Genomic DNA, 27,855 nt, shown 5'->3' with positions numbered 1-27,855 from the left:
TACCAGAGTCCATGAATCAATTCTGGCCTTGGGTCACTGTCTATGCAGAGTTTGCACATTCTCCCTGTGTCTGCGTGGGTTTTCTCTGGGTGCTCTGGTTTCCTCCCACAGTCCAAAGATGTGTGGGCTAGATTGATTGGCCATGCTAAATTGACCCTAGTGTCAGGGGATTAGCAGAGTAAATATATGGGGTTACAGGAATAGGATCTGGGTGGGATTGTGGTCAATGTAGACTCAATGGGTCCAATGGCCTCCTTTTACACTATAGAGATTCTATGATTAGCAATTTAAGCAGATGAACATTTACTGCATTTGCATGAATTTCTTCAGCCCTGCTCTTAATGGAGGTTTTGAAAATAAATGGATAAACAGTGAATAAGGGGAAGTTATATTAATGTGTTAAAGAGGCTGTATCAGCTATCGCCATATCTAATTACAAGGCATGCATTTTACTGCAACCTTTTATATGTTATTGATTCCTGCTAACCCTTTCACAAATCTTGTTGATCGTTCTTGTCAAAGTCCTTTACTTTGGAGATCTAGTTAGAAAGTTAGTCTGGCAAAGTCAAGCTTTATATTTTTGGAACATGTCTCTGATCGAAGTATCTGATGTAGCCGCACCTGGCGCTAAGTGGCAGGGAAGTAGGGGAAGGACTCACAGCAATGAGTGGGCTTAAACATGTGATGTCTTTCACGCCCGTCCTTCAGAGAGGGCTGGTTATTTTATCGAGAGCCACAAAGCAAACCCCTTTCAGCAGAGTCCCTGGAGGGAAACAGTTCACTCATTTGCAGAAAGATCCTTTGGACTGTGTCTGCAAAAATACTTGGATGCAGACTGAGCTTTTAATGTTTTCTGTCCATGGGAAACTCAGGAGAACATCTGCAGTGAGATGTTATAAACCATGTCGTTACCAAGGAGACAAAGCATGACATTTGTGATTGTGCAAAAGCCAACTAAATATCGCCGTTGCAACAGCTTTTAAGAAAGGGCGGTGAAAAAAATGGACATTATGTTCCGTTCTGCCCATTGAAGTTAAAGCTCAGTTGCAGTGTTTGTGGTTGCCTCAAAGAGATTTGACACGAGATAATCTTCATACGCTCCATCAATCAGATTAATGGCATTGCTTTTGGCAAACCAGCAGTCGACCTGGTGCTGCCCATTGTAAATCCATCTTTGCTTTTTCACCACGGGCACGACTCGATCTTTAATATTCAACATGATCACCGACCCCTTCAACCTCCCACTCCCTTCGTCTTGAGCTCCTGTTTGATTTTGCTGTCTCGCTGGTCCAGTTGCCCTTGCGGCTGTTTCAGTGATTTGCACCTCCTGGTATAAGAACTGGCCTGCAGGAGAAATATTGTTATGTTAATGTCTGGTATGAAAATGCATTACCATTCATAGACTTTGACCCATCTGAAAGCAGAACTGGTGATAGGAGGTCAATATTTCATTGAAAACACAGAGAAATAGTGAAATGCATTGAATCACTGACAGATCTTGAGAGCCAATGGGAAGTAAACCTTTCTTTGTTCAATTTTCTCCCTTCTTTTTCCCTCCTTTTACAGAATAGAATCCCTCCAGTGCAAAAGGAGGCCATTCAGCCCATCAAGTCTGCACCGATCACAATCTCACCCATGCCCTATTCCCGTAACAGCACCTATTTACTCTGCTAATCCCCCTGACACTAATGGACAATTTAGCATGGCCAATCCACCTAACGCACACATCTCTGGACTGTAGGAGGAAACTGGGGCGCCAGGAGGAAAATCACACAGCCACAGGGAGAATAGGCAAACTCCACACAGACAGTGACTGGGGGCTGGAATTGAACTGGCACTGTGAGGCAGCAGTGCCAACCAATGTGCCACCGTGCTGCCTTAATGGTGTTCCCAAATTGTGCTTTGTTTTTAACAAAAGTTGGCTGTGATTAGTGTGCTCAGTCTGGAAATATTTGGAAAAGGCTGTATTTCAGACTTCCTGGTTGGATGCCAGCACATCCTGTTGACTGTGTCGCGCTCTAATGTAACTTACCCCTGTTTCATGTATTACTGTTTACATAATGTAAAATTTACTAGCTATTAGCTTACGTGACTCATGCAAACCCTCCTCCCACATGGGATCCTAGGGGTGTGTGAAAGCCAAGTTTCTTTGTGCCACAGTTGTCCGTGGGAGTAAAATAAAACTTTGCGTCTGCCTGCTGAGCTCTGAGAAAGTACTACACACTATTTTCTTCAGTTACACCTGTATTGATAAGCCTCGGGTGTAAACTCAAGACATTACAGTGAGGAAAGGGAAGCCACCATGATTAATGCATTGTGAGCCACCTTAACACTGCCTTAGCACTATTCCTGCTACCACCTGACAAAGGGACAGGCTGTCCCAAAAGCTTGAGGCTTTTGCTACAAATAAACCTGTTTGGACTTTAAACTGGAGTTGTGGGATTTCTCTGTGGGAGGAAAGCAGAGCATCCAGAAGAAACCCATGCAGACCTGGGCAGAATGTGCAAACTCCCCAGAGACAGTGACCCAAGCTAGGAATCGAATCCAGGCTCCTGGCACTGTGAGGCAGCAGTGTTAACCATTGTGCCACTATGCCTCCCTAGCAATGCCCATATCCTGAGAATGAACTACAAAAGATGCAAACTACTGAAAACAAAAATGGATTTTTTTGTTATTTCTCTACCAGCCTGCTGAATTCTAGCTGGAGTTTCATCTTGTTTTGTTACTTCTGGTTTCTTACCAATGCAGCCTGAAGTCTTTTCAAAGTGGCACGAACAATGCAATTTCCAAACAAAACACTTGCATTTACACAAGAGCTATTTCAGGAACATCTGAAATTGTTCCACTAATAGCAAATTAGTTTCAAATTCATTAACCGCTATGTAGTGAAATACAAAAGCCAACATAAACAGCAAGCGACCATTTGCCTTTTGATATTGTTGGTTGAGTAAGCAATGTTCGACATAATGACACAGATCTGACAATCGTTCCCTGCCGGCCAATGGGCGGATTAAACCGGTAAGATTGTGTGAGAGCTGAGAACTCCTGATCATGAGACCAAGTTGCTAGCTGGTTAGCCCAGTAACAGCATGACTGTACTACCATAGCCCCATAATATTATAAAGTATGCTGAGATGGTCAATGTATGATGTAACCTGTAATAGCAAAGCTTCAGAAATTTGATTTTAAAAGTATGATTACAACACACACTGGCACAAATACATTATTTAAAAAAATGCAAGTCACTTTACCTAGGAGTCCGTGAGCATTGGGGGAGAGTCCCTTGCTGTTGAGAATGTAGAATCCCAGGTGATCTCTCTGATAGGGGGCAGGATTCTTATATTGATGAAGCAGGATGACAAAGGAGGTATACTCCTGTATTGTCACGGTGACCTTGGATTTAGCAGTCACGGAAACAGCTAAGCCTTCACTCTCCACCTCTATGGTTTTATCACACGATAAGATAAATTTATCTCGGCTGTCAAAGATGACCTTGTGAGGTGTGATTTCAATATAGGAGCGGGAGGGTTTACTGACAATGATGGTGATGGCTTTGAAGTAGGTGCGCTGCTTCTTATGTCCATTGGGAGGTGCTGGAGATCCAATCAACTGCCCATTAACTGTCACTCCTGCCAACAACAGAAGATATTATTAGACATCACAATTTTAAAATCATTACCATGCTGAAAGATTCATATGAACCGCACTCACTTTTACAATCACTTTTCAATATTGCCAGTACCAAAGTAACAGACGACAGATCTTTTGTTTTATTCATTCAAGAGACATGGACATTGCTGGCTGGCCAGCATTTATTGCCCTTCCCAAGTTGCCCTTGGAGGGCAGTTGAGAGTCAACCACATTGCTGTAGCTCTGGGGTCACATGTAGGCCAGACCAGATCAGGATGACAGATTTCCTTCCCTAAAGGGCATTTGTGAACCAGATGGGTTTTTCCAACAATCGTTTGATGGCCATCAGCAGATTCTTAATTCCACGTTTTTTTTTAATTGAATTCAAGTTCCACCACCTGTTGTGGCAGGATTTGGATTCAGGCTCCCAGGACATTAGCTGAGTTTCTGGGTTAATGGTCTAGCAATTATACCACTAGACTATCAGCTCCCCATTTTATCTTTGGCTTGTTGTGATTGACTACTATCTTAGGGACACAAATATTTTTCTGGCCAGTAACTAGTAAAACTAGAGTGATGAAGGAAATCCACTTTGAATCCTATGGCGATTATATTTAGTCCCTGATGTTTGTCAAGTGTAGCCAAATCATCGGGGAGCCTTTTGCCACTTGAGTGTACTTCCTGATAAGTCCAACCCAAGCCTTGGGGCGATGATACTGGAGATGCTGACACATTTCTCAAAAATAGAAGGAATTGTTCAATGTGCATGAAGCTAGGTTTCCACAGAAGTTGTCCCAAATTCCTGTTTGGCCCATTTCTGTGTGTTCCACCAATCCCTGAGTCAATCAGTCAAATCCCATAGAAGTTCAGAGACTTGGGATGGGATTCTCTGGGCTCCCCGCAGCGTGTTTCGTGTGGTGGGAGATGGGGTGCTGTTGGACAGCGGAGGGATGTTCTGGTCCTGCCAATGTCAATGGGTTAACTTCACCCCATGCCACCTGGAAACCCGTGGTGGGGGTATGCCATTGGCAGGACCAGCAGATCCCACTAGTGTGAACTACCAGAAAACTCCAGCCTAGATAGGATTATATTAATGGGAGTTCAGGAGAGTGAGAGGGGATCTCATAGAAACTTATAAAATTCTAACAGGGTTTGACAGGGTAGATTCAGAAAGAATGTTCCCAATGGTAGGGGAGTCCTGATCTAATGGTCATAGTTTGAGGATAAAGGATAAACCTTTTAGAACTGAGGTGAGGAGAAATTTCTTCATCCAGAGGGTGGTGAATGTGTGGAATTCACTCCCACGGAAAGTAATCAAGGCCAAGATGTTGCCTGAGTTCAAGAAGAAATTAGATTTTGCTCTTGGGGCTAAAGAGATCAAAGGATATGGGGGGAAAGGGGGATCAGGATATTGAATTCAATGATCAGCCATGATCAAGGTGAATGGTGGAACAGATTCAAAGGGCTGAATGGCGTCCCCTGCTTCTAGTTTCTGTTTCTATTTATTTAAAGGAATCTGATCTTCCTTTCTCCAAAATATCAGTCAATGCAATGTTGGGATTCACATGGAAATAACAGCATTTTGTCACACTTGCAATGTGATGTTGTTACAATAAAAAAGAGACATCACTGTTGAACCTTTTTCCACTGCCATATGAACATCTATAATACTTCTTTAGAAACAAGGAAGAATCTTGCATTATTCTTTAAGCTGCAAATATGTAAAAGGTCTCTGCACAAACATAAAGCCCTATTACAGAAAAGATGAATTGATTTGGAAGATTGGATACATCCACGCATTGCCACATTACTTAGTTCCTGGTATGGGGGTGAGGTGGAATCCTGCTCTCTATTCTCTCACTGCTCTGTATAAGGGGCATTTGTGAAATTGATATTGGGCAATTTCAACCCAATTACTAAGGTATATGAGTCCACATGATATATTTGATTAAATTAATCTTAAATTGATACTATTTGGCAAAGAATTAGTAATTTACCAGAGGAAGCCTAAAAAGGATAGTGAGGGAATTGGAAAATGTCTTACAAAAAAGAATCTTTTGCAGTTAATACCAAGGCAAAACTTTGTGCCAGAAATGAAGGAGGTTTACTCAAAACGGAACTGGACATTCACTACCTGAGTTTGGAATGCTTGGTGCTGACACTGAAAACCAAAATTTAGTAAAAGGAAATGTTCTATTTGATGTTTATTAGTGACTTCGGCATTCAGGACTTTAGGTGGTCCTAGAATGGTGGAATGGGCAGATGCAATGGATGCAGTGAAGTGTAGAGTGATACATTTTGATAGCAAAGATGAAAAGAGGTGGCATGATGACACAGTGGTTAGCACTGCTACCTCACAGTGTCAGGGACCCAGATTCAATTCCGGGCTTGGCTCACTGTCTGTGTGGAGTCTGCATGTTCTCCCCGTGTCTGTGTGGGATTCCTCCGGGAGCTCCGGTTTCCTCCCACAGTCCGAAAGACGGGCTGGTTAGGTGGATTGGTCATGCTGGATTCTCCCTCAGTGTACCCGAGTGTGGCGACGAGGGGATTTTCGCAGTAAGTTCATTGCAATGTTTATGTGTGCCTATCTGTGACACTAATAAATAAACTTAGCAGACAGGATTCTGGGTCACTATCTAGTGAGCACCACACTGCTTCTGGTGCACATCCTGAGGCAGGAATGAGCCAGTGTTCGGGCCAATGGTGGTCCTCGCTCAGCTGTGAGGGATGCAAAGGCAGAGCAGGGAAATCCAGGAGGGATTTTCAGCAACATTCCTGTTCCTGCAAAGCCAATTGCAAGATTCCCAAAGCCTTCAGTCACAGGTGATCTTGCCAGCGTTCAAAACAGATTCTCACCCTTCCTGGAAGTGAGCCTGAATAAGTCAGCAGGGGAGGAGGGCCCAGGAACATCGCACTCGGAATTCTCGCAGGTGTAAATCCCGCCTTTGGTCTCTTGTGAGACTTAGTGGCTGTAAGGGAGATTCGCGCCTGTGGCGAATGGGCCTGGAAAATCTTGGCCATTATGTTCAATCCTGAACACCGAACATCAGGGAGGATGTCGGCCATTGAGGTGATAGAGAAGAGATTAATTAGACTGGTGCCAGGGATTTAACCGAAGAAAAAATGCTGGAAAATCTCAGCAGCATCTGTAAGGAGGGAAAAGAGCTGACGTTTCAAGTATAGATGACCTTTGTCAAAGTTAAAAGGCAGAGAAAGTAGGAGATATTTATACTGTCATGTGAGGGAATGTAAGATGAATCATAGCCACACAAACAAGGGGAAAGGCTGCTAATGGCAGCCCATAGAGAGAATAGGAGGTGCGAATGGCCAAACAGCAATCAGAGGGTAAACTGTGATAGGTGAGGATGTGGGGGGAGGGTGGAGATGAGTGGGAGAGAAACAAAATTGAGAAAAAAGGGGGAAACGAGAAGCAAAGGAGGAGAAAAGATAAGAAAATGGGAGATCAAGTAGGGGAAAGAGTTTGGGGGGGGAGAGAAAAATAAAGAAAGTGAGTGACTTTATGTGGAGAGACTGGAGACACTGTGGTTGTTCTCCTTAGAGCAGACAAGGTTAAAAGGAGATTTAACAGAGTTATTCAAATCATGAATGGTATTGTCAAAAATGGGGGAACAGTTTGCTGGGAGAAAGATCAGTCTCTGGAGATAGATTTAAGATAACTGGCAAAAAGCCAGCAGCAAATTTGGGAAATATGTTTTTACGCAGAGTATGACTGTGATCTGGAATACGCAGCCTGATCAGGTGGTGGAAGCGGATTCATTGGTAGCATTCAAAGAGAATTGGATAAATACGTGAAAGGAAAATAATTTAAAAGGCTGTGAAGGAGCAGCAACGGGGTGGGGTCAAAATCCAATAAAAGCGGCAGAGGGACTTCACTGGAACATTCTGGGAGAAGGTGGCACAGCAATATCTACTGAGAAGTGGGAGTTTGTTTGGCCAGAGGGTGGTGAATCTATGGAACTCATTGTCACAGAGGGTTGTGGAGGCCAGGACAGAGATAGATAGGTCTTGATCAATAACAGGATCAAGGGTTACAATGAGAAGGCAGGAGAATGGGAATGAGAAGCCATGATTGAATGGCAGGGCAGACTTGATGGGCCAAATGGCCTAATTATGCTCCTGCATCTTATGTTCTTACAGTGTAAAATGAATAGCTCCATCAGCAAGTGGATACAAGCATGGTAGCCCAGTCTCATTCTGTGCTTTATGGTTCTATGATTTGCGTCTCAAAGAATCATCACAGAATCCCTACAGAGCAGAAGGAGGCCATTTGGCCCATTGAGTCTACACCGACTCTCCGGCAGAGCATCTCACCCAGGGCCTATCCCTGTAACCCTACATATTTGCCCCATGATCTCAATGACCAAGCTTTTAAAACATTTTCAGCTACTTACCTGAACCCTCCTGATCAGACACGAGTCGGAGTATGTTACCTGGCTCGCCATCTATGTTAAAGCAAACGGACAGCTTGCTCAAAGGGAAATCAACAACAAAATGAGGATCTCCATCAGCTGCGTAACAAACAAATAGTACAGTTTATATGGTCGGCATTAAGTTGTAAATACAATAAACAGGTTTGTAGCAATAATATCTTCAGTTCACTTGTTTGCAATTATTGGTAACAACTTTTCAAAAAGAACGTAAGAAGTAGGCCATCTGGCTCCTTGAACCTGCTCTGCCATTCAATAAGATCATGGCTGATCTTTTCATAGACTCAGCTCCACTTACCTGCTCACCATAATCCTTAATTCCTTCACTTTGCCTTAAAGACATTCAGTGAGGTAGCCTCAACTGCTTCACTGGGCAGGGAATTCCACAGATTCACAACCGTTTGGGTGAAGAAGTTCCTCCTCAACTCAATCCTAAATCTGTTCCCCCTTATTTTGAGGCCATGATCCTAGTTCTAGTTTCATCTGCCACTGGAAACAACCTCCCTGTTTCCATCTTATCTCTTCCCTTCATAATCTTACATGTTTCTATAAGATCTTCCCTCATTCTTCTGAATTCTACTCAGTCTCTCCTCATAAGCCAGCCCTCTCAAATCCAGAACCAATCCAGCGAATCTCCTCTGCACCCCTTCAAGTGCCAGTAAATCCTTTCTCAAGTAAGGAGACCAAAACTATACACAGTACTCCAGGATTGGCCTCACTAGCACCTTATACAGCTGCAACATAACCTCCCAGTTTTTAAACTCCATCTCTCTGGCAATGAAGGACAAAATTCCATTTGCCTTCTTAATTACCTGCTGCATTTGCAAACAAACTTTTTGTGATTCATGCACAAGGCCACCCAGATCCCTCTACACATCAGCATGCTGCAATTTTTCACCATTTTTTTAACTGAAGCTTGATCATCTGGGCTCAAAATGTCAGCTCTTTTCTCTCCTTATAGATGCTGCCAGACTTGCTGAGATTTTCCAGCATTTTCTCTTTTGGTTTCAGATTCTAGCATCTGCAGTAATTTGTTTTTATCCAAGAAATATGTCCACCCCTTCCCCAGCAGGAAAAGTGTGAAGATGCACTAAAAGAAAACTGCCTAAAGACGTGAAAGAACCTTAATCTATCCAAGTGACTGAGAGGGAGGAAAGACCTTCTGTGAAACGGAACCAGTTTTACTTTTGGGAATTTTGACTTCTCTCAGTTGTTCCTTGCTTTGGTAATTTTTAACAATCCAGCATTAGTATCCTCTAATCATTATTTGCTGATTAATCTCATTCCAGAAACTGGAAGCAGATAGGCCATTCCGCCCTTTGAGCCTGCTCCGCTATTCATTTTAATCACGGCTGATCATTGAATCCTGATCCCCCCTCCCCTCCATATCCCTCAATCCCTTTAGCCCCTAGAGCTATTTTTAATTTCTTCTTGAAATCACACATTTTGGCCTCAGCTACATTCTGTGGTAGTGAATTCGACACATTCACCACTCTTTGGGTGAAGAAATTTCTCTTCACCTCAGTCCTAAAAGGTTTATCCCTCATCCTCAAACTATGACCACTAGATCTGGACTCCCTCCACCATCAGAAACATTCTTTCTGAATCTACCCTGTTAGAATTTTATAAATTTTTATAAGATTCCCTCTCACTCTCTTAAACTCCCGTGAATGCAACCCTAATCAACTTAGTCTCTCCTCATATGACAGACCTGCCATCCCAGGAATCAGCCTAGTAAATCTTTGCTGCACTGTCTCTCTGTCCTGTTTTCCTAATCTTTGCTGTTGCCAATCTTTTTGACCTCCCTTTGAGTTTCTCAAATAAAACTAGGACTTGAACAAAAATAACAGCAATCTTAAAGCATACCAGAGCATTTGAGATCACATGCTGTTATCTTTAGAATATTAATATTGTACTGCAGATAACTCTGAAATGTAAGGCATGTCAAACCAAAGAGTGGAAGGCAGCTCCCATACGTGTAACGAGACAGAGATGGTCAAGAATAAAATGATAGAGGGATTAAATCAACATTTAATCTAAGATTGGGTCTTGGAATAACACACTCTCACTCCAGATCACTGATTAGAATAGTTCATATCTGTGGTTCTTCATGCTATGAACACGGGCAGTCAATCTTTTGTGGATCTGTCAACTAAAAGCCAGAAACAAAGCAAAGATGAGTACCGCAAGTCACAAACAGCCTCTCTCACAGACCCTCCAGCAACCAACTATGGAGAGACTTTAGCTCAGACATGCCAGGGCTCTCTGGATTATATCAAATTAATTGAAGATATTATGATACATTCACTTGCATCTTGAGTAGCTTTCATTTCAAATATTTTCCTCCCCCACCACCAACTCCCCCCCCCCCCCCCCCCGCCCTTTCAAAGGGAATGGGAGATTGCCTCCCACTCAGCTGCCCCTTGCCTTTATTGGAATGTCTTGACATCATGTCCCAGTCTCCATCTCCCCGCAGGGCAAAAGTAAAATGTCAAACTTCTTTCAAACTTCAGTTCCTGGCATTCTTCAACCTTTGGCTGACTGTATCGGAAGCCGCAATCTCTGATTCACAGCGACTGTTCACATCAATGCACCTCATCCCCAAAATAATTTGGTAACAGTTGTGATGATTTCAGCCAGGCTAATGAGGTTGGCTTGCTAGAGTATGAACTACCTGATGAATCTTAACTGATGGTTAAATCAAGGAGCCTTATACTCCCTATTTAAAGCACATGTGTCAGACTCCCAGGGAATGTAACAGGGATCAACTGGAGAGCTGGCTGTGTATATATGTATAGTGTAAATAAAGTAACTTAGTGACGGGACTTTCGCCTCTGTGGAGTTATTACAACAGTGTGAAAAACAACTATATATCATAACAAATGGTACGAAAGAAAAAAGTTGCAAATACAGTCAGATCAACTTCATTAGTGTACAAATATTTAACACACATGTACAATTATTCTGTCCGGTGTTTTAATGGAGGTGTCAATTTGTACATTGATAATATATATAAAATATCATGTTACGGTGGCCATATAACACGACAGCATAACATAGGCTGGCACACTGGTTAGCACCACTGCCTCACAGCACCAGGGACCCAAGTTCAATTCTGGCCTTGGGTGACCACCTGCGTGGAGTTTGTGCGTTCTCTTCAAGTCTGTGTTGGATTCCTCTGGGCGCTCCGGTTTCCTCCCACACTCCGAAGATGTGCAGGTCAGCTGCATTGGCCATGCTAAATTGACCCTGAGGGTGGATTTTCAGGCTGTGCTCGCTCCAAGGACGGAAAATCCCACCTGTGGACCTTTGCATGTCCCGTGTCCCACCCCGCAACGTTCCCCGTGATGGGCAGGCGGGAAAATTCCACCCTTAGCATCCAAACATGTGTAGGTTGGGGGATTAGTGGGGTGAAAATGTGAGGTTATGGGGGTAGGGCCTGGGTGGGATATTCTATTGGAGAGTTGGGGCAGACTTAAAGGGCTCTGTGATCCTGTGATTATATAATGCTACATTGTATTTTACACTACTACATTCCATTTAAATAGCAAGCAAAAAGAATTCATAAGATTCCATTCAATATCCCAATCTGAACGTACACACAACATAATTTCAGGAATTAGCTGCTAGAACAAGAATTGACTCTCTAAGCAGAAAAGGTTCCTTGTAATTTCTGGGTTTTTTTCAGATTTTAACGATTTGGTACAATCAGTCAGTCAGATAATAGCCAGTGTGTGCTTTTTAACCAACCCTGAAAGTACTCCTCTTGTTAAACAAGCAAACGCTGTGTAATTAGCAGCTTGATGTAAAACTGTAGTGGACACAGTAATATCTGTCCTGATTGAAACTTGTAGCTTACAATAACCTGTTCATGGGCCTTTAGTGAAGAGGTTCAAAGCTGAAGCACTTACCTGAAGTTTTTGAAATCACCACTGTTTTCTTTCTCTCTTGTAAGGAAGTGCCGTCTAGACAAAGAAATGTCAGTATTAAACTAATTGTTGAGCTTAGTTCTTCCCAAATAACATCTAGCAATTAACTGGACTATGTCTTTTGATGAAACGTTAGCATGTAATTGCTATTTAACTCTTTAGGTACTGAATCTCTGAGGCATTTTGTACCAGTAGTTGTGTTTTTATTTGATTTGATTTATTATCCTCACATGTATTGGGATACAGTGAAAAGTATTATTTCCTGCACACGATACAAACAAAACAAAGCATTCAAAGAGTACATGGGGAGAAGGAAAGGAGACAGTGAAGAATATTGTGTTACCATCATAGCTAGGGTGTAGAGAAAGGTCAATTTAATGCGAGGTAGGTCCATTCAGAAGTCTGACAGCAGCAGGAAAGAAGCTGTTCTTGAGTCAGTTGGTACATGACCTCAGACTTCTGTATCTTTTTTCCCGACAGAGAAAGGTGGAAGAGAGAATGTCCAGCGTGCATAAGGTCCTTGATTATGCTGGCTGCTTTGCCGAGGCAGCAGGAAATGTAATCAGAGTCAATGGATGGGAGGCTAGTTTGAGTGACGGATTGGGGTTCATTCGCGACCCTTTGTAGTCTCTTGTGGTCTTGGACAGAACAGGACCTGATTTCTCTTTGGAAGATCAGTGGAATAAATGAAAAAAGGTGTACGCTACTGCCTTTATTATTTTTCTTGCATTTCCACTGATCTTCTCATGAAGGAATCCTTTCTGCCGAATGATCATGTATATGGGCTGTGATAAGGACTCTAGTTATTGTAGTTTCACAAAAGAAACTTGAAGATTACAAGTTGCACAATGCATCTCTCTTGTACACACAAATTTTGTCAATAATGGCTAGAAGTCACTGCCCCCTGATTACCTGATCCAGGTTTTGGGAAGGGAACAGGATTAAAAGTCAAGATTGTGAAGAGTGAGAACCTTGTATATTCTCCTAATATGCAATGGCTAACTTTACAGGTGATGTTTCGGTAGAATTATGACATTCCAATATCCTCATGACTGTAAAGATTTGATTTTCAGCATCAATGGTGAAAGAAAGCAAAGGGGGGGAATTTTATGGCCCCTCCCACTGCTGAGATTTTCCGGTTTCCACTGAAGTCATGAGTCCAATGTGGGTTTGGAGACCGGCAGACAAGGTCAGGACAACAGATTTCCTTCCCTCAAGTTCACTAGCGAACCCGGTGTGTTTTTATGACAATCGATGAGGGTTCCATAGTCAGCGTTTGACTTTAATTCCAGTTCTTACTAAATTTACTGAATCAGCATGTTTGCTACGACTCTCACCAACTTTTACAGATGCACCATAGAAAGCATCCTTTCTGGATGTATCACAGCTTGGTATGGCTCCTGCTCTGACCAAGATTGCAAGAAATTATAAGGGTTGTGAATGAAGCCCAGTCAATCACTCAAACCAGCCTCCCATCCATTGACGCTGTCTACATTTCCCACTGCCTCAGAAAAACAGCCAGCATACACCTCGGACATTCTCTCTTCCACCTTCTTCCGTTGGGAAAAAAATACAAAATTCTGAGGTCACGTACTAACCTGCTCAAGAACAAATTCTTCCGTACTGCCATTAGATTTTTAAATAGTCCTATCATAAATTAACCTGATCTTTCTCTTCATTCTACCTGTAACTGCAACACTATATTCTGCACTCTCTCCTTTTCCTTTTTCCCCTTTGTACCTTATGAACAGTATATTTTGTCTGTGCAGTGTGCAAGAAACAACACTTTTCACTGTATCACAGTACATCTGACAATAATAAATCAAATCAAATTTCCCTTTTACCATCTGCAGTGATGGGATTTGAACTCAGGTCCCCAGAGATGTTATCTTGCGTCTCTGGATTACTAGTCATCTGACGACACCACTGCGCCTCCACCTTACCTGGTTTATTTATTCCCTGTAAACTCTGTGTTCTTTCGTTTTTCAACTCAGATTCATTTATCACATTCTCTGTGGATCCAATGCTCTCCTTGTCTAAACTCTTCACACTCAGCAAAGTTAGGGGTGTGACAAAATGATATTCCAGTGACAGATTCCTTGCTTTGTCTGAAAGCATTTTCTTCTCTCTGCTGTTGCTACTCTTCACTCGAGATCTCAGCAGTTCTTTTATGGTTAAATAGCTCCACGCCCTTTCGACCAACTTGGCAACTTTAGCTCTATCCTTGGTGTAATTTAAACTTTTCCTGGTATCATTAACAATCACGTCTGCCTCCAGCATGAGGTGCTTGTCACTCGTGCTTGCAGTAACTTGGACGTGCAAGCTGTCAGCAGTGCTGTTGGTCAGCTTCCCAGCAACCACGAGTTCTGATCCATTGAAATAGTTTGTGAAGAAATTCTGCGTCACGTAAGACACTGAATCCTCAGAATAATCCACACGAATGTCCGAGAGGAGTGGAGTCCCAATCTCATCATAGAAACCTTTTAGCTGGGTGCTTGCATCCGAGTCTTCATCGATTCTCCGCATCACTCCACAGTTCTCCAGTGCCATTCGCTGGAGGAGCCTGTAATCCACATCTCTTCCTATCCCCAAAGTGAAGATGCAGAACTTGTTTTCAACAGCCCTTTTTGTGTTGTTTAGGATTTTATGAGGTTGTACTTCAGCAATAGTTGGCCGCCCATCCGTCAGGAAGATGATTAGTGATACCGTCCGCACACTCTTGTCCTGCTGAGCTATGTAATCTTTCAACAGCTTCGATGCAGTCTGGATGGCATCATTTATGTTGGTATCTGGGAAGCAAAGTAGAACTTTGAGCTAAACTGGAATCTGTAACCAAAAGAAAAAAATGCTGGAAAATCTCAGCAGGTCTGGCAGTATCTGTAAGGAGAGAAAAGAGTTTTGAAACTAGATGACCTTTTGTCAAAGCTAAATGGCATAGAAAGTGGGAGATACTTATACTGTAGGGCGGGGGAGTGAAAGATGAGTCATAGCCACAAGGGGAAAGGCTGCTAATGGCAGTCCATAGAGAGAATAGAAGCTGAAATCAGAGGGTAAACTGTGACAGGTGGAGATGTGGGGGGAGGGGGGAGTTGGATGGGAGAGAGGTAAAATGGAGAAAAAAGGGAAGCAAAAGGGGAAGAAAAGATAAGGAAAGGGGGATAAAATAGGGAGTAAGAGTGGGGGAGGGGGAAGATAAATAAAGAAAGACAATAAAGAGGTAAAAAGTAGAGAATAGTTAAAAATTAAGTGAAATACAAACAACATTTTGGAAGCATCTTGGAACCATTGGAGTTTCACAGCACACAAGGAGATCATTTGGCCCACTGTGTCTAGGCAGAGCTCCAGATGAAAGAGTTATCAGTCCTACACAAATGCTTTTTTTTTAATGTTCAGAGATTTGGCAAATGAAGTAATTGAGGAATACAAGAGATGTAGATTACAACTTTAATTTGGGCTGGTATTGGTTTATGTAGAGGCCTGTTACAAATATCAGGCGTGCATTCCAAGACCTGGTAAGGTTCTCACTCCCTGGCCTCAACTTCATAGTGAGGATTGGACTTCAGCATGGCACAGTGGTTAACACTGCTGCCTCAGAGTGACAGGGACCCGGGGTTGATTCTGATCTTGCGTGACTGTCTGTGTGGAGCTAACATGTTCTCCCCATGTCTGTGTGGGTTTCCTCCCACAGGAAATATCCTTTTGGGAAGGAAATTTGCCATCCTTAGTCAGCCTGGCCTACATGTGACTCCAGAGCCACAACAACGTGGTTAACTCTCAACTGCCCTCGGGTAACGAGAGAAGGGCAACAAATGCTGGCCAGCCAGCGAGCCCATGTCCCAAAAATGAATAGAAAAAAATCCAAAGATGTGTGGATTAGGTGGATCGGCCATGCTTAATATGTGGGGTTATGGGATAGGGCAAGGGAGAGGAACTGGGTAAGATAGAGGGTGGGATTTTATGCCCTTGCTCGTCCCAAAACATTAAAATCTCACCCAAGGTCAATGGAGATTCCTATTGTCCGCCTTTACCCATTCCAATTCTGTAATGAGAGATCCAGCCAGAGGGTCAGTGAAACACAATGGGCCAAATGGCCTCTTCTGCATTGTAGGGGATTTATGGTTCTATGTGAGGAGCGGGCGAGCGGGAGTGGGAATTCAGCCAGCTCCGAGAACACACAGAGATAACCCCACAACGCTGTGGTTAGTCTGAGGATCAGAAGTCCTGACCAGTGAGGAGAAGGGAAGTCGAGAGCAAGAGCCTCCTGGCCACTTCAGTCGCTGTAACTGACAGGATATAAGGATGTGGAGATGCCGGCATTGGACTGGGGTAAACACAGTAAGAAGTCTCACAACACCAGGTTAAAGTCTTATTTGGTCGCACAAGCCACTAGCTTTTGGAGAGCTGCCAAGGGGCAGCACTGCTAAAGCTAGTGGCTTGTGCAACCAAATAAACCTGTTAGACTCTAACCTGGTGTTGTGAGACTTCTTACATGATATAAGGAGGAATTGTGTTTGTGAAAGGGATTTATTATCTGTTCTAAAAAGAAGCAAATTGGTCTATTCATTATTCGCTGATTCTATATTTATTTTTTAAAAAAGCCCTCATGCTGCCAGCACACAAGTGGCTTGGGACATTCACTGGGCTGGATACTGAGAGAACTGTTTATCTATCAGCAAGTTTATCCTCAAAGGTTTTTCCAGAGAGTGTGTAGTTCCAGTGTTGCTCACTAACTCGAGCTCTCAGTCCACATGGCTGATTTTCCCCACTTATAGAGTCACAGAGGTTTACAGCATGGAAACAGGCCCTTCAGCCCAACTTGTCCATGCTGCCCTTTTTTTTAAACCCCTAAGCTAATCCCAATTGCCTGCATTTGGCCCATATCCCTCTATACCCATCTTTCCCCTGTAACTATCTAAATGCTTTTTAGAAGACAAAATTGTACCCGCCTCTGGCAGCTTGTTCCAGACACTCGCTACCCTCTGTGTGAAAAAATTGCTCCTCTGGACATTTTTGTATTTCTCCCCTCTCACCTTAAACCTATCCCTTCTAGTTTAACACTCCCCTACCTTTGGGAAAAGATATTGACTATCTAGCTGATCTATGCCCCTCATTATTTTATAGACCTCTATAAGATCACCCTTCAGCCTCCTACGCTCCAGAGAAAAAAGTCCCAGTCTATCCAGCCTCTCCTTATAACTTAATCCATCAAGTCCTGGTAGCATCCTAGTAAATCTTTTCTGCACTCTTTCTAGTTTAATAATATCCTTTCTATAATAGGGTGACCAGAATTTCACACAGTATTCCAAGTGTGGCCTTACCAATATCTTGTACAACTTCATCAAGACGTCCCAATTTCTGCTTCTGTGCTGAGTGTGAAACATTCCGACACAGCTATTTAAAAAACAGTGTGTGCAAAAAAAACCTCTGAAGAAAGTTGAAATTGTTGACAGCTCTAGCCAATTTTGTTGAAAAAGTGCAATGTACAAAGATGTGGAAAATATGACTACCCCTTCTAGCAGTTAACCTAGCATCAGTAACAACTCATAATTTGTCCTGGATGTCTCTATCATGACAGGAACTATCATCAAGTGTTTCACTCGCTGTATATGCTAGTGTAATGCAGATAGCTCATAATCATTTTTCTGTAGTCAGAACAGGGTGTATAAGTAATGGATGAGTAACTCCACACATGCTCAGTACTAATGCTAAGGGGACATCCATTCAAACAACATCACAAAGGCCAAAAGAGAAGGTTTTTTATTTGAGATCAGAAGCTTCAAAGTGAAAATAATGGACTTTATTTACCTCCTGAAGGTGACATTGCATAGATGTACTTCTTGGCATCTCTTATAGTCTCCCAGACGACAGGGACAAGTTCTCCACTTCGCCAGACCCTGATCCGGCTGGAAAAGTTGATGATATTGAAGTGGTCGATGGGTCGAAGGTCATTAAGGATGGTGAAAAGGGCATCTTTCGTCTGAAAATATGCACAATGCTTAGTGAGGGATCATTTTTATCATAAAAAAAGGAAACTTGTTTCGACTGCAGACAACGTTTCATTACAGTGTGCACTTATTAAATTTATTATTGTCACGTGTAGGCTTACATTAACACTGCAATGAAGTTACTGTGAAAGTCAATTAGTTGCCACTCTCTGGGGTCTGTTCAGGTAAACTGAGGGAGAATCTAGCATGGCACCTTCCCAGCATGTCTTTTAGACTGTGGGAGGAAACAGGAAGAAACCCACGCAGACACGGGGAGAACATGCAGATTCCACACAGTGACCCAAGCCGGGAATTGAACCTGGGTCTCTGGTGCAGTGAGGCAGAAGTGTCATAGCAGCATCAGCTGCTCCCATTGTAGGTGACTTATATGGTGCTATAGTGGTTATATTACTGGATCACTACTCCAGAGGCAAGGTTCAAATATCACCACAGCAACTGGGTAATTTAGTTATATCTGGTGAATTATTTTGACGAATCTGGAAACTAAAAGCAAAAATAATGGTGTCCATAAAACTACCAGATTGTCAGGAAAAGCCCACCTGGTTTACTGATGCCCTTTCAGCAAGGAAATCTGCCTTCTTTACCTGGTCTGACCTGAATGTGACTTCAGACCCATAGCAACTGTGAACTGCTATCTGTAATAGTTCAGCAAGCCATCAGATTATATTAAAACTCCTGAAAATTTCCCAACAAGCACTTCAAGAAGGCAGCTCACCACCATCTTCTCAATGGCAATCAAATGCTGACCTTGTCAGTGAGGTCCACATTCTGTGAATGAGCTGGAAAAAAAACTATAGGGGACAAACCACACTCTTCCCTGCCTGAATCTCTGCTCCCAATCTGTCTTTACCTCATTCCCAGCCAGTCATATATTTTCATATTTGAGGTAGGTGCCAGTGTCTTCTCAATGGTATGTTTATAAGCCTGGATTCACATTACACTGAAACTGTATTCTACACGGCTATTAAACCCAAGCCCAAGCAAAACACTGTGGACGTTGGAAGCAAAAACAGAAAATGCTGGAAAATTCAAGGGGTCTGACAGCATCTGTGGAGAGAGAATAGAGCTAACATTTTGAGTCAGGGTGACTCTGTGTGTGATGGGTCTTTCCGAAGGGCAGTTCCCATTATCTGCATTATCTCTACTCTGCAGCCAGGTCAAGACTTGACAAGGAACTTGCGATGCATTTCATCCAGTCCAGCCTTGGCTAATGAGATAGCAATCTCTACAGCATACCACCTCAGACTAATTTCTAACAGACAATACTGCTGAGGTGAGTTGTGGTAAAAGGAAATAACACCATGCCAATGCAGTAGGGGGTAGTTTTCTAAAGATTGACTGATAAACAAGCATGTTGTTAGGACAGAGTAGAGGGAGTTTTACTTTGCATTTAGCTCTTCTGTCTCTAACCTGCCACTGGTGACACTGCCAATGAGTGCCTGAAATGAAAAGCATTCCATCTCCAAAGAGGTTTGATGTATTAGGCACAGGATGTAGATACTAGTGTTGAATTACTCAACAGAAAGCAGATTGTCACTGGGACTTCAGTCAAATACAATGGCAAGAATATCACAGAATCATAGAAAGACTCCAGCACAGAAGGAGGCCATTGGGCCCATTATGTTCTTGCCAGCTCTCTGGACATGAAACTCCCCACCCTTTACACCTTAACCCTGCAAAATCTTTCTCTTTAGAGGCGTAAGAAAATGCCCCATATGTCATCTTTGGTTCTTTCATCAATCATTTTAAATTGATGCCCTCTGATTCTTAACTCTTCTGCCAAAAGGAACAGTTTCTCCCTCTCCACTCTATCTAGATCCCTCACATTCTTGAAAATCTATATCAATCCTCCTCTCAACCTTTTCCTTCCCTAAAGAGAACGACCCCCCCCACCCCCAGCCATGTAACTGAAGGCACTTCATCCCTGGAACCATAAGTTACAAGTCACTGCCCAGTTCCATCTACATATTCTTTCCAAACTGGTGGGAACATTTTAAGTATTTTCTCTTTCAAATGTGCCAAGTTACTGACGTTCTTCAGATATTGCTGGAACTGCCAAGTTTCCTGGTGATTGTTGCTTTCGGTCAGTCAGTCAGTCAGTCCCTGGAAAGAGTGGTCTCAGGTTTGGTCATTGGCTAAATATAAAAAAGTCTCACCCAGATAAATCTATTTTCAAATTAAAACTAACTCCAGTTTTATTTTTTAATTCATTCATGGGACATTGGCATCACTGGCTGGCCAGCATTTATTGCCCAGTTGAAAGTCAATCACATTGCTGTAGCTTTGGAGTCATGTATAGGCCAGACCAGGTAAGAATGCAGAATTCCTTCCCTAAAGAAGATTAGTGAACCAAATAGCTTTTTCCAACAATCAACAACGGTTTTGCAGTGATTAGTAAATTCTTAATATTTTTCATTGAATTCAAATTTCACCATCTTCCATGCTAGGATTTGAACCCACGTCAGCAGAGCATTAGCTGAGTTTCTGGATTAATAGTTCAGCAATAGTACCAGTAGGCCATTGCCTCCCCACCTGCTGCCTGTTGAAAATGAGCCAACAAATATGCTATAAAGCACAAAACACTGCAAATGCTAACAGGTCTGTCCACATCTATGAAGCAGAAAGAAATCCCACAACACCAGCTTAAAGTCCAAACAGGGTTATTTGTAGCAAAAGCCGCAAGCTTTCAGGACAGGCTGTCCCTTCGTCAGGTGGCTGGGAGTTCCCAGCCTGTCCCAAAAGCTTGCGGCTTTTGCTGCAAATAAACTTGTTTGGGCTTTAAGCTGGTGTTGTGGGATTTCTTTCTGTTTCACCCCAGTCCAACACTGGCATCGCCACATCGTATCTCTGAAGGCAGAGGAAGCTCCTTCATCAGAAACGAGTTACCTTTCTTTCCTCTTCTCGGATGTGGAAGATTTTGCCTTGAATTTCCAGCATTTTCTGCTTTTATTTCAGATTTCCGACATTTATTATTTTATTAATTCTATTTTGGTCTTTTTGGAAAGAAAATTGTCGCTTTTATCAAGTAAATTGTTTAATAGTGGGCAGAGCTTTACAAAGGAAATATATTAGATATCTATATATAGGAAATATCTAGTTATTGCAAATCTTAGAAAGGTGTTCAGAATTTTATTTTTCAAGCATCTGTGAGGAGTTTCTTGTGATAAATCAATGAGTCTGCACAAATTTCTGATTTAATGGGAAGGAAATTATAATGAAAGACAGATCCTACAAGAGGAATATTAATTGTACAGTTCCGTGAACATTAATTATATTCACTAGCTGCAATTAATTAGAACCCAGTCCAGTTCAGTCTAATTCACCAAAATGTTTTGAGTCTTGAATTCACAGAAATACAGGCATTTAGAGAAAGCCAACAAGTATTGATTCTAGCATCTTACGCAAACTATTATATTTCTCCTCAAGCTTCATGGCATGTATGATGTCAAGGGAACAATCTTGGATCCATTATACAGTTAGCCATTTCCTTAATTTTGAACCTGTAATTGGAAACAGCTACTTCCTAAATTCAAAATCGCAAAGGGACACACATATTGATGGGCCATTAAATCTATTGGGATGTATCACATTTCTACACACATTTTATATTGCTGTGCTCCCAACAATGAAGGATAGTTTCCAATAGAATGTCCATATTACACCTACGCTGCCACTGGGATTCCATTTTAATGCTCATACAAAATTGTTTTAGATGCAGTAAATGATCTTACTCTGAAGCACATGGAAACAAAGGGGGTGATTCTCCCAAAAAAATTCTAAGTGTCGAATACGCATAAAAACTTTTTTTTTCAGCCTGAGTTTCAGAATGAATCTCCCACAATCTGTACACCACAGAGTGCACTAGCATGACTCAGTCCAAAACTCAGTGGGTGGATGAGACTGGCAGCATTGCGCTGAGCGGGTCACTGCACATGCATCGATCTGTCAGCACCGAGATCAGCGCACGCGCATTGCCCCTTGTCTGTTGGCCTCCCGACTGCTGGCCAGCTCAATCATTAACCAGCCCCGCAACCCCCGCAACGGTGGCTGAGCGACCCCCCACCCACGGCCCAATCGCTGCCCCCACCCCCCCCCCCCCCCCCCCGCAAACATGCCTGGGTCAGCCTTGGCCACCCCCGGCACCTAGTCTGCTTCGATGTCTCCCCACCACTGTATTTACCCAGATAGTTACCCAGGAAGAGTTAAACAGAAAATGCAGAGTCTAACTCCTCATTATAAAGGCAAAACACGACAGATGCTGGAATCTGAAACAAAAACAGAAAATGCTGGAAAATCTCAGCAGGTCTGACAGCATCTTTGTAGAGAGAATACAGCCAACATTTGAAATATTGGCTCTATTCTCTCTCCACAGATGCTGTCAGGCCTGCTGAGATTTTCCACGTTTTTCTATTTTTATAGTCTAACTCCTTCCTCACCTTCCAACTCTCCTAAAACCCAACACAACTGACTCGCCTCACCACCACGCTCCTCTCTGAGCCCCCATGCCCCTTCCTGGACCCCCAGCTCTCCTGCTGACACAAATTAATCCAACTTCAACACCTCACCCAGCTGCCATCTTACCCCTTTCACCTCCCCTCCCCATCATCCAATTACCTAGCCCATTCTACCCCCTCCCCTTATCCACTTACCTTCCCTCCAGAACTTCTCAAAGAACCTTGAAGGTATTTAAACTCTTTGCTTCATGGAAAACAGCAGTTGGTGCTGGGAATGGGGATATGGCAACTGTGTGCACTATAGAGTCATAGAGGTTTACAGCATGGAAACAGGCCCTTTGACCCAACTTGTCCATGCTGCTCTTTTTTTTAAACCCCTAAGCTAATCCCAATTGCCTGCATTTGGCCCACATCCCTCTATCTTACCCATGTAACTGTCTAAAAAACAAAACTGTACTTGCCTCTACTACTACCTCTGGCAGCTTGTTCCAGACACTCACCACCCTCCATGTGAAAAAATTGCCCCTCTGCATCCTTTTGTATTTCTCCCCTCTCACCTTAAATCCATGCCCTCTAGTATTACACACCCCAACCTTCGCTGATGTCTCCGAGATTCCCTGTGCTGAGTCAATTCAGCAGGACTCTCAGATTGCCCAGACAAACGGGAGGAGGATAAGTGTGGAATTGGTTTCTAGCTGGGGTCGGATCAGGTCCAATCCCGATCTGAAGATTTGGGTCATTGCGTAGGTAGGGTGCAGGACTTACACTTATTTGATCAGAGTCATAGAGTGGGATTTTCCAGACCCACTCCCCGCTAAAACCAGACAATCCCCCCCCCGAGGTCAACAGACCTTTGCATGGTCTGCCCCCACTGTCCCCCCCTTGATTGCCCCCCCCAGCACCGCTACGATTCCTGTGGCAGGCAGGATGGGAAAACTCCTCCCACCACCCCCACCCCCCCCACCTCATTGAATCAACCCCAGAGTTAATGATCAGCAACCCTCAAATAACACAGGCTTTGCAATTAATACCAGTGGTCATTTGTCAAGCTTAAGTGTTAATATAGTGGACAAACAGAATGTTTTAAGCAATCTTAGAGGGAATTAGGATAATTCCAATGAATAGGGATAATTTGTATGATTGTAAAAGAAGCTAAGAGTTGGTAACATTTTGATTATGGAAGCAAAATTTTACGTTAAAATGCAGCAAGGGAAATATTAAAGCATGTTATGAGTATATTAATGTAAAGAATAAAATGACTATTATCTTCATCACTGGTTACAAGACATAATCATTTCAAATCCTGCCATGCCATCATTTTTAATGTGCATCAAAACTACTTCTTGCATATGCTCCTGTTTGGGTTCTAATTATATCCCTATTAAAAATGACAATCAATTCAAATCAGCTTGGCCGCAATGACTACCCTGCTCTGATTTGGAGATCACAAATGTTGCAGATGTCATATTTTCAATTTCTTGAATTAAGCAATTTATTTTCCAAATTGGTGAAACAGCTGTCGGGTTGTTAAGGGATGGACCTTATGAACAGACACTCATCTGGACCTCTCTTACAGCCCCCTGTTTATGAGAGCATGAGTCATGGCTGAGAAAATGTCAACAAGCGGTGGAATCAATAGGCCAGTAAATTAGCTTGCTTTGATCCTCGCTTTTTCCCAATTCGCAAGATAATCTCAGGGTCTTGCCTTTTGGTTTGAGAGAAATGAATGGATGGAGAATTGTGCCATGAGACTTTGGACCAGTAGGGGGTGGCGGAATTTCATATCCCCACGATTAGGCCAATGACAGGAGGTCTGGGGTCAGAGGGGCTCCGAGGAATTTGAAGCTCAGGACACTGGGAATTTCACTCTGAGGAGTTAGCAATTTAACGTAATTGAGATGTTTCTGATAGCTAGGATGAAAAATGTTTAATGCACTATTTTCACTGTAAAAAAAATCTGTGATAAATTAACATATCATCTTGAATATGGCATGCAGGGATTTGGCGTGAAGGATGTTGCACGTGGTGATCCACTACAATAGTGGGTTAAACTACTTCATGTCGGGGTCACACTTAATTTCTGCAGTCTGGAAAAGTCTGTATTTCACATTTATACAGAGCGTGACAGTTTGCGGCCAATTGTCCATTATCTGAAAGGGCTGTTCCTTAATTTTTAGCTCCTCAGTGCGGGCGCGGGTGGCGGGGGGGACAGATAGCTTGGGAGACCTTCTCATCGTGCTGCTGCTGGGCTTGGCCAATGTATCCATCAGTTGGTCCAGATGTAGGCCTGACCAGGTAAGGATGGCAAATTTCCCTTCCGAAAAGACATTATTGAACTAGAATGGGGTTTTACGAGACTTCACAGAAGGCGAAAGATTTATACGATCTGAAGAGAAACCAGAGTATACTTGATAATAGTTGTCATGGTCACCATTATTGAGACTAGCTTTCAATTTCAGATTTTATTAATTGAATTTAAATTTCATCAAGTGCTATGGTGGGATTTGAACTCATGGCCCCAAAGGATTAGCCTGAGCTCTATGTTACAGGGCCAGTGACATTATTGCTATGCCATTCTCTCCTCGATTACATTTCTTCTCATCTTCCATCTACCCACTCTGATGATTCTATTTTGGTTCCAGTGTTTCTAAAATGACATTTTCCTTTGCTGGAGTTTCTCCTGTAATTGAGAATGCTCTTGACCATGTCAGCACCATTCCTAAGGCCATCTTCTCACCCATCTTTCACAATAACAAGAGGCCTCCCTTCAATCAGTGTCCTCATTCACAAAATTATTCTCCATTTTCACCAACATGATCACAATCCAGATCTTCTGATTCCTGTCCTAATCCAGATGGACCAGCTCCTCCTTTATATACTCGGTCATTCTGCCATAATCCCAACTACCAGCAAACATTCCCATGATACTTAAATGTAACCACAACAATTGCAAAATCATCAGCCATCATTCCAAACAATTCTCCCATTTGACACAGCAATTTGCATGTATCTCCAAATGTGGTGTACTGCAGTCATCGCTCATGGTGTAGTTTCCTCTACATGGGGCACATCAAATACAACTTTGCCAAACAACACCATTCTGTCTATGGGAGGGATCCCGGCCTCCCAGCAACTCAACAAATTAGTTTAGACTCTCAAACCTATTCTGATCTCTCCATCTTGGTCATCCACACTTTCCCCTGCCAAGCAAGAGTCCCGATGGTTTGTTATTATTCTTCTAGGTACACGCCAATATTCTGGTATGAGGATTGACAATTTTTCAATGGCAAAGATTAGCTATCTTTTTTAGTTCATTCATGGGACATAGGCACCACTGGCTGGGCCAGCATTTATTGCCCATCCCTAATTGGCCTTGAACTAAATGGCTTGCTAGGCCATTTCAGAGGGCAGTTGAGAGTAAACCACATTGCTGGGGCTTGCAGTCACATGTAGGCCAGACCAGGTAAGGATAGTAGATTTCCTTCCCTAAAAAACATGAGTGAACCAGATGGGTTGTTTTCCGACAATCGACAATGGTTTCATGGTCCTTATTCTTAATTTCAAATATTTTTATTGAATTCAAATTCCACCATCTGCCATGGCGGGATTCGAACCCAAGTCCCCAGAACATTAGCTGAGTTTCTGGATGAATAGTCTAGCGACAATACTACTAGATCATTGCCTCCCCCATTCTGTTCAAGTGTTCTTGTGGATAAATTTCTGCTCATCAGCATATGGCAATATTTGAATTACACAATTTGGTGAAATGGTAAATATACTTGCAAAGAAAGTACGTTGAACAGTGTAAAGACTGACATCTCAGCAAACCATTTTTATTTTTGCTTTGCAAATGTTTAGCCAGTAAGAGTTTATTGGTAGCTGAAGAGGAAAAAAACATATAAAATTATAATTGGAAGTCTTCCAAATGCAACAGAACACTGACAGCTTATTTGGCTGGAATCAGAGATAAAGACAAACGCCAAGTTTCTCCCTGGTTAAATGCTGAAGACAGCATAAGTAGCAAAATTCAATGTTGGAAGCTACAAAATATTTGACACATTAAGCATTTGTACAAAAAAAAGCTGAAAGAAAACAAGAACGACATCAAGGCGGTGTGATATTTAACAATGTGGCTTTCTTCCGGGTGCTCCAGTTTCCTCCCACAGTGCGGGTTAGATTGATTGGTCATGCCGAATTGCCCCTTAGTGTCAGGGGGATTAGCAGGGTAAATTTGTGGGGTTACAGAGATAGGGCCTGGGTGGGATTGTGGTCAATGCAGACTCAGTGAGCCGAATATCCTTCTTCTGTACTGTAGGGATTCTTTGAGTATGAACTTTGGAAATGTGAAACTCATTTTCACATTTAATGGTGAGTTGCGTTGTTTAATTCCTCTTGGTGTAAAGACCAGCCATGAGCTATCTTCCTCATACTGAGTCAATCTTCAGGACAATATCTCACCACCATGGTGTGTGCCATCTACAAGATGCACTGCAGCAATTTACCAAAGATACTTAGACCACACCTTCCAAACCCACAACCACTTCCATTGAGAAGGACAATACAGCATATACATAGGAACACCACTACCTGCAAGTTCCCCTCCCAAGCTACTCACCATCCTGACTTGGAAATATATTGGCGTTCCTTTGCAGTGATTGGGTCAAAATCCTCAAAATTCCTTCCTAATGACATTGTGGGTCAACTCACATCACATGGACTGCAGCGATTCAAGAAAGCAGCTCACCACCACAAGGGCAACTACAGATGGGCAATAAATGCTGGCCAGCCAGCGACGCCCATGTCCCAATGAATGAATAAAAAAAAACATTCACACCAATGTATCAAAGTAGAACTAACTTGTTTGGATTCCATCAAATGGATAAAAACCAAAACATGTGATTGTCAATGAGGGGAGAGGGGAATGAGATTTAGCAAAACAAAAATTGTATTGCAGGGAGGGGGAAATGGAGGGGGTGGGTGGGGGCTAAAAGTTTTAGGAATCTGAAACCTAACCCCAATATGCACACCTCTCGGTTTTATGAAAGTTGGGCAAGGAACAATCCGAGAATAAGCTGACAATGATCATATATTAACAAGGCTGTGTGCCTCTGATTTAGCTGGTCTTATTGTAAATAACCATGTTTCCCAGATTTTATAATTCCGAACAGTTGAAGCATGGTGAGGATAGCAACTGGGAAAAGATAAATGCTTTTATAGCATCACATCTCCCAACCCTCCACATCACCCTGCATTAGACCCCGTCGCCCCATGCAAAAGGGGTGGTAGATTAGGTCCTCGCTCCTGGGATTGGCCCCCTTCCCCAGAGGAGGAATGGGACCTCCCAAAACTTGGGATCAGGAATGGAAACACTGGAATTGGACCGTTTCAG

General features: G+C 42.7%; 1 protein-coding gene across 1 annotated transcript in view; it reads right to left on the bottom strand.

Annotated features, from left to right (window-relative positions):
• Nucleotides 1-256: 256 nt before the first annotated feature.
• itih5 (inter-alpha-trypsin inhibitor heavy chain 5) overlaps nt 257-27,855 on the bottom strand; it is a 46,305-nt gene continuing 18,706 nt past the window's right edge. Inside the window, exons 6-11 of the mRNA XM_080207909.1 lie at nt 17,813-17,984; nt 13,951-14,796; nt 11,990-12,043; nt 8,043-8,159; nt 3,252-3,629; nt 257-1,344 (exon numbers count right to left, since the gene is read on the bottom strand). Of these exons, the coding sequence (XP_080064035.1) occupies nt 1,034-1,344; nt 3,252-3,629; nt 8,043-8,159; nt 11,990-12,043; nt 13,951-14,796; nt 17,813-17,984 (1,878 nt within the window). The 3' untranslated portion in view covers nt 257-1,033. The remainder of the gene's footprint in view (nt 1,345-3,251; nt 3,630-8,042; nt 8,160-11,989; nt 12,044-13,950; nt 14,797-17,812; nt 17,985-27,855) is intronic.

Source organism: Carcharhinus amblyrhynchos, chromosome 19 (assembly GCF_965287045.1).
Source record: "Carcharhinus amblyrhynchos chromosome 19, sCarAmb.v2.hapA, whole genome shotgun sequence".
Taxonomy (NCBI): Eukaryota; Metazoa; Chordata; class Chondrichthyes; order Carcharhiniformes; family Carcharhinidae; genus Carcharhinus; species Carcharhinus amblyrhynchos.
Note: the sequence above shows the minus strand (reverse complement) of the source record. Positions and strands in the feature narration are given on the sequence as shown.